Source organism: Chiloscyllium punctatum, chromosome 7 (genome assembly GCF_047496795.1).
Source record: "Chiloscyllium punctatum isolate Juve2018m chromosome 7, sChiPun1.3, whole genome shotgun sequence".
NCBI classification, from domain to species: domain Eukaryota; kingdom Metazoa; phylum Chordata; class Chondrichthyes; order Orectolobiformes; family Hemiscylliidae; genus Chiloscyllium; species Chiloscyllium punctatum.
Window position 1 is genome coordinate 45507920 of NC_092745.1, and position 12716 is coordinate 45520635.

A 12716-nucleotide genomic window follows, 5' to 3' on the forward strand; every position below is an offset into this window, starting at 1 on the left:
TGTTAGAGCTCCTTAATGCAAAACTCAGTCAAATGTGGCCTTGATGTTAAGGGCTGTTAATTACCTCACCCCTGGAATTCAGTTCTTTTCCCCATGTTTGAACCAACGCTGTCATGCAATCAGAAGCCAAGTGGCAGTGGCAGAACCTAATCTAGGCCTCAGTAAACAAGATATCGTAAGCGCTGGCTGCTTCATGACACCTACCAACAGAAATGGAATTCTCTCCCACACAAAGAAGGCCAACTCAATGCAAAATTTCATTTTGATTGGTTGACTTTTGTTGGAGAAAGATATTTAAGGAGATGAAGCCAAGACAGGTCTGCCATTGATCTGGGGTGCAGGTACCGCGGAGGATCAATCACCTATTTCTTTTCCAATCAATCAAAGCATTTCTGATGAAGGGTCACTGGACCGGAAACGTTGACTTTGTTTCTCTGCAGAGATGCTGCCAGACCTGCTAAGTTTCTGATTTCCAAAGCAGGTTCTAATTTGTGGGTGGCGATTGGTAGGGGATGTCCTATCAGTTCGCAGCCATTCATGTACCGACCAAACCTTGATTCCACCCCCCCCCCCCCAGTCTGTTGTTAAAACAGGAAAGTGATTTTTTTTTCCCAGTTCCTTGCTTTTGCAAAGCTTTTTGTTTTGTTTACGTTCGCGCGATTACAGAAGTTGTGCAAATCGTTTCCGGAACTATACGTTTTGGGTGGGTAGATCGAAGCAGATTAACTTGTTTTGTCGGTGATGATCTACATCCCACATCAGTTCCACAGTCGTTTCACCCGAACGGAAGATTTTCCGAAATGCCTTTTGCCCCACAGTCCGTCCCAAGAGGTCATTTTCCGCAAACGCAGGTTCTCACTCGTATATCCACCGGGCGGAAACGAACACTGTGCTGCTGCAGACGGAGAAGTTAGTTTGTGTCTGGCAGAGTCTCAGGGTTGGAGCAGTGTTCGGATGAACATTCTGTGGCTCCACAAACACTGAGAGACTTCTCACTGACTGGCAGCATGGATCACCAGCTGGAAGGTGAATTGGCAAATGAAGAGGGTTGAGATGTCGGTTGTCGAGGCTGTTTGCCTTGTGAGAGTTTTCGGGAAGTGGTTAAGATCACAGAATATTTACGATGCAGTGCACTGTCTACACCGGAGGTGGATTTCCCAGGACCTCCGAAGTTAAACAGCAAAAGAACAGAACTTCAGTTCTGAAAATTTGAAAGTGACTGCTACTCACGAGGTTTAAAAATCCACCCTGCCACCTCCTGTGTTTCGAAACTGGGAGCAGCCCTGCGTTCCGTGATAAATATAGAGGATTGGCTCCACTGGCTGCGTGTTTAGTTTGTGAGCTCATTGAGATCAGTTTACACGATAAGGAAAACGAAACCGTGTTTTCATCTATAATCTGAATAACCTTATTTTACATTTGACCATTAGTTGAGTGTATTTTTTCGTAAATGTGGAAAAATCTACATATATATGTCAGTTGTAAATTGATTAGGATTGAGCTGCAAATGTTACAGGTTTTGCTTGCATCGTTAGAGTTTTGACAGTGTATACAGTGTCCTATTTTGGATGATAAAACCGTCTCATTAGGCAAGGCAGTGTCAGTCAGACTCTCCAGATTCTATTCCATTCTTCCAGGTTCTCCATCATATCTATTCTGATGGTACAAGCATCTAAAAGAGGTCCTCCAAAATGTCCTCCTTCTTCAGCCAAGATTCACCACCCTGTTGACAAGGTCCTCACTTCGGTAAAAACAATAACTGCAGATGCTGAAAACCAAATACTGGATTAGTGGTGCTGGAAGAGCACAGCAGTTCAGACAGCATCCAAGGAGCAGCGAAATCGACGTTTCGGGCAAAAGCCCTTCATCAGGAATAAAGGCAGTGAGCCTGAAGCGTGGAGAGATAAGCTAGAGGAGGGTGGGGGTGGGGAGAGAGTAGCATAGAGTACAATGGGTGAGTGGGGGAGGAGATGAAGGTGATAGGTCAAGGAGGAGAGGGTGGAGTGGATAGGTCGAAAAGGAGATAGGCAGGTCGGACAAGTCCAGACAAGTCAAGGAGACAGTGCTGAGCTGGAAGTTTGAAACTAGGATGAGGTGGGGGAAGGGGAAATGAGGAAGCTGTTGAAGTCCACATTGATGCCCTGGGGTTGAAGTGTTCTGAGGCGGAAGATGAGGCGTTCTTCCTCCAGGCGTCTGGTGGTGAGGGAGCGGCGGTGAAGTAGGACCAGGACCTCCATGTCCTCGGCAGAGTGGGAGGGGGAGTTGAAATGTTGGGCCACGGGGCGGTTTGGTTGATTGGTGCGGGTGTCTCGGAGATGTTCCCTAAAGCACTCTGCTAGGAGGCGCCCAGTCTCCCCAATGTAGAGGAGACCACATCGGGAGCAACGGATACAATAAATGATATTAGTGGATATGCAGGTAAAACTTTGATGGATGTGGAAGGTTCCTTTAGGGCCTTGGATAGAGGTGAGGGAGGAGGTGTGGGCACAGGTTTTACAGTTCCTGCGGTGGCAGGGGAAAGTGCCAGGATGGGAGAGTGGGTCATAGGGGGGTGTGGACCTGACCAGTTGGTCACGGAGGGAACGGTCTTTGCGGAAGGCGGAAAGGGGTGGGGAGGGAAATATATCCCTGGTGGTGGGTCTTTTTGGAGGTGGAAATGTCGGCGGATGATTTGGTTTATGCGAAGGTTTGTAGGGTGGAAGGTGAGCACCAGGGGCGTTCTGTCCTTGTTACGGTTGGAGGGGTGGGGTCTGAGGGCGGAGGTGCGGGATGTGGACGAGATCCGTTGGAGGGCATCTTTAACCACATGGGAAGGGAAATTGCGGTCTCTAAAGAAGGAGGTCATCTGGTGTGTTCTATGGTGGAACTGGTCCTCCTGGGAGCAGATACGGCGGAGGCGGGGAAATTGGGAATACGGGATGGCATTTTGAGAAATTGGGAATACGGGATGGCATTTTGAGAAATTGGGAATACGGAAGGTCCTCAGTTGTGTCAGACCCATCTCCTTCACTTTGGCCCTCATCTCTTCTTTCCCTCCCACAAATCGGGTGCCCCTGGTCCTGACTTATCACCACCAGCATCCGTATCCAAAGGATCATTAGCAATAATTTTGGCTACCGCCAGATGCATATTCCCCTCTCCTCCCTTGAAAAGCCTTCCACAGGGACTGTTCTCTCTGGGACATCTTTATTCGCTCCTCATCTACTCCCAACACCCTCTCATACCACCACAGCACCTTCCCATACAATCGCAGAAGGTGCAACACCTGCCAGTTTATATCCTCTTCACTGTCCAAAGCCCCAGATACACCTTCCAGATGAAGCAGCAATTTACCTGCACTTCTTTCAACCTAGTCTACTGCGTTCGCTGCTCACAATGTAGTCTGGTCTACATTGGGGAGACAAAAGGCAGACTGGGTGACTGCTCCACAGAACACCTACATTCTATCTACAAAAAATGAGCCTGAGCTTCCTGCTGCCTGACACTTCAACACAACACTCTCTTCCCTGGTCAGCATTTGTTTCAGGCTTGCTGCAGTGCTCCAGCAAAGCTCAGTGCAACTTCGAAGAACAGCCACACATTTTCCGCCTGGGGATGCTGCAGCCTTCAGGACTCAATATCGAGCTCAATAATTTTAGGGCCTTAGCACCTTCCCCCATGTCCTTACCTCAACCCCCATACACCAGACATGGGCTGCTACCTCAAACAGCCCACTGTCATCCACTAATGTTCCCCAATCCTAATTGCCCAGATGGCATTTAAGTCAATAAAATTGCTGTGGGGCTGGATTCACGTGTATACCAAACCAGATAAAATGGTGGTTTTTATTCCTATGGAATATTTGTGAACCAGATGGGTTTTTACAACAATCAACAATGGTTGCTATTAGGCCAGCTCCCTATCCCAAATTTTTACTGAATTCAAATTTCACTGTTGGCTAGTCTAGTGACACTACCGTGACACCATTGCCTCCCCATAATTGTGCATGTGGATGAAAAGTGTCTTCCGTGTTTGAACTTCTATGTGTTTTGGCTAATTTCTGATACTTTTTACTTGGTCTGAATGCTGATTGTTCTTTATTCCATCACTCTAGTTGGCTCAGAAAACAGACCTGAACAGAGATCTCAGATGCTGGAAGGTAATGAGAAAAACCTGAAGCAGCAGGCTAAGTCGGATAATCAAAGTGAAACTGGTGAGGAAAATGAAAGTAAAAATGGAGAGAAATCACATGATGTTTTTTGTGAAATAAGCCTTGTGTTTGATAACAGAGCCTTTTATGTATGCCTTTTATGTCGACCTCATCTTTAGGCAAAAGCAATCAGATATAGGTAATACTGTTCCCTTAACAAACACAATGCATTCTGCCCAGCAGAAGAATGAGGGCATGGAAATTTACTCTGAAACCTCTGTCCATTTTATTTAATGGCTGACAGTTTGGAGCAAACCTCTCCCCTGCTCTCTGCCCACACTTCCCCCAACCTGTTGTATTACTAAAGAGTTTATTATATTTTCCTAGAGCGTGTTAAACATACAATTTATCTTAAAACTTTTGATTTGATCCTGCAGAACCACTCGCGATTCATGTAGGAATGTGAATTTTACAATTAGAAGACTATTTGGCCAATTGAGTCTGTGTAGGCTCTTCAAAACTTAATGTGATTCTCAAGCTTTTCCCCATACCCTTGTACATTGTTTCTCTTTAAAGAATAATTTAATGCCCTCAATAATGCATCAAGTTTACCTCTGCATTGCAGTGCATCCCAGACCCAAACCACTCAATGTGTGAATAAGATTTTTTTCATATCATATTTGTTTCTTTCATGAAATATTTTAAATCTGTGCGTTCTAGTTCTTAACACTTTTATGAGCAAAGATAGTTTCTTCCTGTCTGCTCCATTGTTTTGAAATACTTGATTAGATTTCCTGTTAGCCTCCCTCTATCCAAGGAGAATAATCCTAAACTCTTCCAACTTATCCTAATAACTGGAGTCTCTCATTCCTGGACCTATTCTTGAAAGTCTCATCGGAACTGTCTTCAAAGGGATCACATTCTTCTTGTAGTTTGGCACCCAGAATGGTAACATAATACTCCATTTGAGGTCTAACAACTGTCTTGTGCAAGTTAAGCATAATAACCTTGCTCTTGATCTCTATGCCCCTGTTAATAAAGCCCAGAGTAATATACGTTTCCTAAACTGCTCTATCTGCCATGAACAGGTGCAGAATAATCAAGAAAGCTGATACAATGCTGGCCTTTATTTCTAGAGGACTGGAGTATAAGGATGCAGAAGTAATGCTGCAATTATATAAAACCCAAATTAGAGTCCATTTGGAGTACGGTGAGCAGATCTGGGGTCAAACCTTAGGAAGGATATATTGGCCTTGGATTTTAAGATAAACAATTTACCCTGGTTGGGATTCTAGAATTATGGGCATAGTCTGAGAATTAGTGTCAGACTGTTGAACTGAGATGTAAGGCAGCATTTCTATACACACAGGATGATCGATGTTGGGAACTCTCTTCCAGAGATGGCAGTGGATGCTAGATCTGTTGATAACTTTAATTCCGAGACTTATAAGTAGTTGTGAAGCAATGGTATTAAGTAGAGTTGCTCTTATTTGTCATTTCTACCACATACAGCTGATACAGTAAAAATGAGGCAGCGTTGCTCCAGTACTGAGGGAGCTAAATTGACAGCACAAACTACACAATCGTACACGGCATAAAGTGCATAAGAAGTGCAAAACACACAAGTTACAGTGTAACAGAAGAATGATGAATGATAGATATTTTTCAAGCAGCTATATGAAAGAATTTCAGATGGGAAAGAGTCCAGTTATATTGTGTTCAGGAGCCTGATGGCTTGGGGGAAGAAATTGTTGCACAGTCTGACCGTGAGAGACCGTATGTTCTGGTATCTTCTGCCAGATGGCAGGAGGGAGAAAAGTTTGAGTGAGGGGCGTGTGGTATCTTCCACAATGCTCTTAGCCTTTCGGATGCAGCGTGTGAAGTAAATGTCTGTAATGGAGGGAAGAGCGACCCTGGTGATCTTCTCAGCTGTCCTCACCATCCGTTGTAGGGTCTTATGATCTGAGATGGTGCAATTTCCAAACCCTCTGTTGAATGCGGTGAGGATGGGGTGTGGGAGGTGGGCTTTCCCCAGCCTGTGCAGAAAGGAGAGACGCTGCTGGGCTTTCTTGGATATGGAGCTGGTGTTGAGAGTCCAGGTGAGATTCTCTGCCAGGTATTTGCCAAGAAATTTGGTGCTCTTCATGATCTCCACAGGGGAACCGTTGATGTCCAGCAGAAAGTGGTCACTCTGTGCCATCCTGAAGTCAACAACTATCTCTTTCGTGTTGTCCACATTCAGAGACAGGTTGTTTTTGTCTTTTTTTTTTACAATTATTATTACATTAATATTAAACTTATTGCATTACTGTTTGATTTGAAGCAAAATAGCTAAACATTCTTTTCCCAACTTTTCAAAATGGAAGATAATTTTAAATAAATACAAAGTAGTGCAGTTTTTTCAGCAAATATTTATTACACTCCTGCTTTTTTTTTCTGGTATCCCATCGTCAAGTTACCCTTTATTTACACGCGGGGAGCCCTTTCCACTGATTCAGCTCCCTCTGAGCCAGCTTTCAGAGTGAACAGAACCTCCGATACTCCTGTTTTCTTTTAACCCCCACACTACCGCCTAACTGCGGTAGTGCTTTTCTTTTTCCCCAGCACCCATATTGTGTCTGTGCAGGTATGAGACACAGTGAGAGATACAAGGTGTATGAATCTTTATTCAATTTCCACCACCAGGAAGAAAAGAAACACCCGCGTGGCCAGTGACAAGCAGTGCCCTTCACATCAAAGGGCAATGCTGTGTGATCAAAACAGTGAAGGGGAGTATAAGGACTAAATCAAAATAGAGTTGGACGGGGAAATAATGCACTCCACTCCCTGCGGCGCCCACCTCTCCCTGAACGACTCCAGGGTGTTGGTGGACACCGCGTGCTCCTTCTCCAAGGACACCCGGGCTCTAACGTAACCCCGGAAGAGGGGCAGGCAGTCGGCCCTAACGACCCCCTCCGCTGCCTGGACCTGTTGATGGCCAGTTTGGCCAGGCCCAGGAGCAGACCCACGAGAAGGTCTGCAGACCTGCCCTCCCTCCTCCGTACCGGGTGCCCGAAGATCAGGAGCGTGGGACTGAAGTGCAGCCAAAAGCAGAGGAGAAGGTTTTTGAGAAAATCAAAAAGGGAGTGCAAACGCCCACACCCAATATATACATGGTCCACGGACTCCACAGCGCCACAGAACAAGCAGTTGGGCTGGGAGTCCGTGAACCACCGCAATCTGTGGTTGCAGGGGACTGCTGCATGCAGCACCCTCCACCCCAGATGCCCGAGAGAAAGGGGGAGGACTCCCGCGTAGAGAGCCCTCCACTGGGGATCCCCACCGCCCGGTGGCCAAGGCATGTCTGGATGGTGGATGAGGGAGAAGAGGTGGACGGTGTGCAGCAGCAGTCGATACAGGGCCTTCCTTTTTACATCCCTTAAGGGGACAAAATTAAAATTCCGGAGGCGGCTCAGGTTGTGGGGCACAGGCTCCCGCGGGAAGTACGGGACCTTGGGGCCAATGTGAAATTCCATGGGGGCTGGGGTGAGCGCGGATGGGATCCCACCGCACACCTGAGCGTCCTCCAACTGGTGCACTACGTCGGGTCCGAGCACCGCCGTTTTAAGGTGTCGGATGGTGGTGGCCACGTAGAGACAGGTTGTTGGCTGCTGCACCTCGTCTCTATATGCTGACTCGTCATCCCTGCTGATGAGACCCACTACAGTCGTATCATGCGTAAACTTGATGATGTGATTTGACCTGTGCATTGCTGCACAGTCATTGTGATGGTGTTGGAGATGCTCTTCCCGATCTGGACTAAGTTCTTCGCGTCAGAAAGTCCAGTATCCAGTTGCACAGGGAGGTATTTAGACCCAGCTCTCCAATCATATGCTGATGAACGATGGTGTTAAATACAGAATTGAAGTCTATAAACAGTAGTCTGACGGAGGTGTCGTTTTTCTCCAGGTGGGTAAGGGCCAGATGGAAGGTGGTGGAAATGGCATAATCTGTTGAGCGGTTGGGTCAATACGTGAACTGCAGGGTGTTCAGTGAGGGGGGCAGCAGGGTCTTAATATACCTCATCACAAGCCTCTTGAAGCACTTCATGATGATGGGCATAAGCACAGCAGGGCGGTAATCATTGAGACAGGCTGCTGAAGACGTCTTTAGCCTGGGGACGATGGTAGCGGCCTTGAAGCACGTTGGAACTATGGCGCAGCTCGAGGAGATGTTGAAGATGTCTGTGAGAACGTCCGCTAGTACATCAGAGCATTCTCTGAGCACTCTGCCTGGGATGTTATCTGGTCCAGCAGGCTTACGTGGGTTGACTCGGCATAGGGTTTTCCTCACATCGGCCGTGGTAAGACACAGCACCTGCTCATTGGAGGGGCCGGGGGTGGGGGGGGGGGAGGGGGAGGGGATGTGGACTTCCTCGCTGCCACATCATTTCATGCCTCAAACCGTGCATAAAAGTTGTTCAACTCATCCAGAAGGGAGGCATCACCTGCACAAGTGACGCTGTTCTATAGTTGGTGATGGCCTGGATGCCCTTCCACATGCTCCGCATATCCTGAAAGTGGCTGTGTTTTCTCTGTGCATGTGTATGCTTTGCCTCTTTGATGGTCTGGGTCAGGTTGGCTCTCGCTGTTGTTACGGCCACCTTGTCATCTGCTCTGAAGGTGGAATCATGGGTCCTCAGTAGCACACACACCTTTGCGGTCATCCACGCCTTTTGGTTGGGGTGAGAAGGGATAGTCTTGGACACAGTGACGGCATCCATACACTTGCTAATGTAGCAAATCCACCAAATGCTGTGTACTTCTCTAAGTTGATGGAATTGCCATCGGTTGTGGCTTCTCTGAACACACGCCAGTCAGTGTGCTCAAAACAGTCTTGAAGAGCAGAAATGGCTCTTGCCAGCCACGTTTTCACATGCTTCCAAACCAATTTGAAGAGGTATAGGCTAAAGGCAGGATTCAGGTCACAGATCAGCCATTATCTCATTAAATGGCAGAAGAAGTTTGAGGAACTGAATAACCAATTCCTGTTCCTGCGGTCTGATGTTCTTGCTGTCCTGCCATGTTTGAAGTTCTGTGCACATTTATACTCAGGTACCTCTACTCCTGCACTACCTTTAGAATTATACCTTTTATATTTTGTGTCCATGTTCTTGCTACAATAATGCATCAGTTCACACATCTCTAAATTGAAGCCCATCTGCCACCCATCCACCCACTCCACCAACTTCTTTATGACCTTTTGATATTCTACACTGTCCTCCTCACAGTTTACAACATTTTGTATAAGCTTCAAACTTTGAGTTTCTTGAACGAGCAGTCCAGCAATAATCCACTAGACCATTACTTCCCCATTTTAAATTAATGTTTTTTAAAAATTAGCTTATTTTTCTTAACAACTTATTCAGAATTGTTATTACACAGCTCTGGAGTAGGTGGGTCTTGAACCTGAGCTTCCCTGTCCAGGGATAAGGACATTACGACTACACCACAAGAGGGCTGCAAACTTTGAAACTGCCCCCTGCACAGCAAGATCTAGGTCATCAATGTATGTCAGGAAAAGCAAGATCTCCAACACCAACCTCTAGGAAAATCCACTACAAACCTTCTTCCAGACAATATATCTCCATTGACCATCACTCAGTTTCTGATTACTTAGCCAGTTTTTCATCCATATTGCTACTGTCCCTTTTATTCCATGAGCTATAATGTTGCATGGCAATGATTTGACCAATGTACACTACCAACAGCATTACCCTGACTGACTGTTACCAGGACCTCATTAAAAGGCTCCAGCAAGTTGGTTCAACATGATTTCCCTTTTGTGTACTGGTTTTTCCAAACCAACACACTATAATCCATGTGGTTGCAAATTCTATCCTACACAATTGTTTCTAGATGCTTTTGCACCATTGCCACAAAACTGGCTGGTCTGTAACTGCTGGGCTTATCCTTAAAACCTTTCTGAACAAAGTTTAAAAATCACACAACACCAGCTTATAGTCCAACAGGTTTAATTGGAAGCACACTAGCTTTCGGAGCGTCGCTCCTTCATCAGGTGATAGTGGAGGGCTCAATCCTAACACACAGAATTTATAGCAAACATTTACAGTGTGATGTAACTGAAATTATACATTGAAAAATTGATTGTCTGTTAAGTCTTCATCTGTTTGAATACCACGATAGTTTCACTTCTTTCATTTGTAAATCACAAAACCTTTTTTTAAAAAAAGTTGCATTCTCAGGTTAGCTGTTAACAATGGGTGATAGCTAGACAATATGTTGAAGGTGTTAGCCCCCTGTGTTCTCTGTGTATGCCATGACGTTTAGATTGATTCTATTCTAAAAAGTGAGATAACAGAGTTTTACATGAATTCATGTAAAACATCGTTTACATCACACTGTAAATATTTGCTATAAATTGCGTGTGTTAGGATTGAGCCCTCCACTATCACCTGATGAAGGAGCGACGCTCCGAAAGCTAGTGTGCTTCCAATTAAACCTGTTGGACTACAACCTGGTGTTGTGTGATTTTTAACTTTGTACATCCCAGTCCAACACTGGCATCTCCAAATCTTTTCTGAACAAGGGTGTGATGTTTGTAATTGTCCGTTCTTCTGGCACCATGCCTGAATCTAGGGAAGACTAAAACATTATGGCCAGTGCACTGGCAATTTCCATCCAAATGTCTTACACTATTCTTGGATATACTTCTTATGGTCTTATCTAGTCCCAGTATCTTATAAATCTTCAGTAGCACTGTCTATTCACCACTTCTTATCAATTTTGAACCCTTCTCGTGACAGAGTTCCCTCTTCTGTCACTATGACCTGGGTAGCATCTACCTCCTTGGTAAATGTAGATTAGTGAGTATGAGGAAAAGGAGTGAGCAGACAGTGTTGAGAAACTTCAGTCTCAATACCTGTTGGAATCAGAAGTCTTACAAGATAAAAATAGAAATTGCTGGAAAAGCTCAGTAGGTCTGGGAACATCTGTGGAAAAAAAATCAAAGTTAATGTTTCGGGTGGAGAGATCCGTCCTCAGATTTTACATGGTCACATGTTATGATCACATTCTGACTTTGTTATTTCAGGATCTCTGGATACTTAAGATGCTTGCAATAGATTTATGTTATGTTGAATGATGAATCCAATTAAGCGATGTTCATTCAGAAAATCTTGCATGGTGGCTCAGGGGTTAGCACTGCTGCCTCACAGCTATGGAGAGCCTGGGTCAATTCCAACCTTGGGCAACTGTCTGTGTGGATTTGCACATTCTCCCTGCTCTGTGTGGATTTCTGTTGGGTGCTCTGGTTTCCTCCCACAGTCCAAAGATGTGCAGTTTAGGTGGATTGACTGCTAAATTGTCCATAGTGTCCCGGGATGTGCAGGCTAAGTGGACTAGCTATGGTAAATGTGGGGATAGGACAGGGGAATGAGATGCTCTTCAGAGGATCAATGCAGATTTAATGGGCAAAATGGTGTCTTTCTGCACTGTAGAGGTTCTGTTCTGTATTTTGTTTAGCGAAACAATACAATCATCACGTTATGAGATTGTGAGAAGCCAGTTGTTCTGAAGTCTCAGTCATCTTCCAAAAAAAATTAGTTAAAGATGTAAGAGTGCAGCAATTACTACCTGACCTTTTTTTTTGCTAACGTTGCTGCTACATGTATGGTTCACAACTTAACTTGCCGGGAAATGTTGGATATTGACTGGTTGGTACAGCACTCCAAACCATCACTCAATTAATACTTTCAAGTCTGTTGTTGCAGCTCAACACACATTGGCATTGTTGAAATATTCTATCCCTCTCACATTAAAAACATTGTTCCCTACAGGATAATTACTGAGAGACTGAACGTGCTTGCAGAGGTCATGGTGGTCAGAACCTTACATGCTATCAATCAGAACCACTCTTTGATCACAGTCTGTAGACACTTCCTGCAATACATTAGATGTTATTAGATGGACCATCCATCAGATTTGATTCCAATCTGTCGTCTTTCTTTCCAAGACTCATTTTGTAATTATGGATGCAAAGTGTTTTGTGATTTAAAAAAAAAGTTTTTTATGATTAAGAGTCTTTAATTTTTAATAAGATTTTTGACTAATTTCTGATGAGATACTTTTGCTTGGTCTGAATGCTGACTGTTGTTCACTCCATCACTTTTAGTTGTCTCAGAACGCAAACCTGAACAGAGATCTCAGGAGCAGAATGATGATGAGAACAACCTACAGCAGAAGACCAAGTTGGATAGTCAGTGTGATACTGGTGAGGAAAAGCAAGTTAAAAATGCACAAAAAATGCTGGTGATGTTTTTGTGATTATTGGTTCAGTGTTCTGTGTTTCAGAATAAAAATTTTTACTGTGAAGACTCTTAGATTTTTTTTATATAAGATTTTGGCTAATTTCTGATGATACTCTTTGCTTGCTCTGAACGCTTATTGTTCTTGACTCCATCACTCTTAGTTGTCTTGGAACACAGACTTGAACAGAGATCTCAGGGGCAGGAAGGTGATGAGGACAACCTGCAGCAGCAGGCCAAGTTGGATAATCAAAGCATCACTGATGAGGAGAAGCAAGGTAA

The 12716-nt window shown here is 44.8% G+C and overlaps 1 protein-coding gene across 9 annotated transcripts in view; it reads left to right on the forward strand.

Annotated features, from left to right (window-relative positions):
- Positions 1-608: 608 nt before the first annotated feature.
- LOC140479615 (uncharacterized) overlaps positions 609-12716 on the forward strand; it is a 42053-nt gene continuing 29945 nt past the window's right edge. For 3 of the 9 annotated variants that reach the window (XM_072573480.1, XM_072573482.1, XM_072573481.1), the window contains exons 1-4: positions 610-1026; positions 4094-4192; positions 12302-12400; positions 12599-12712. In XM_072573480.1, coding sequence (XP_072429581.1) covers positions 1008-1026; positions 4094-4192; positions 12302-12400; positions 12599-12712 — 331 coding nt within the window. In that variant the 5' untranslated portion in view covers positions 610-1007. Of the gene's footprint in view, positions 1027-1637; positions 1747-4093; positions 4193-12301; positions 12401-12598; positions 12713-12716 lie in introns of all 9 variants that reach the window. The other 6 variants (XM_072573478.1, XM_072573479.1, XM_072573477.1 and 3 more) reach the window with 5 other exon arrangements.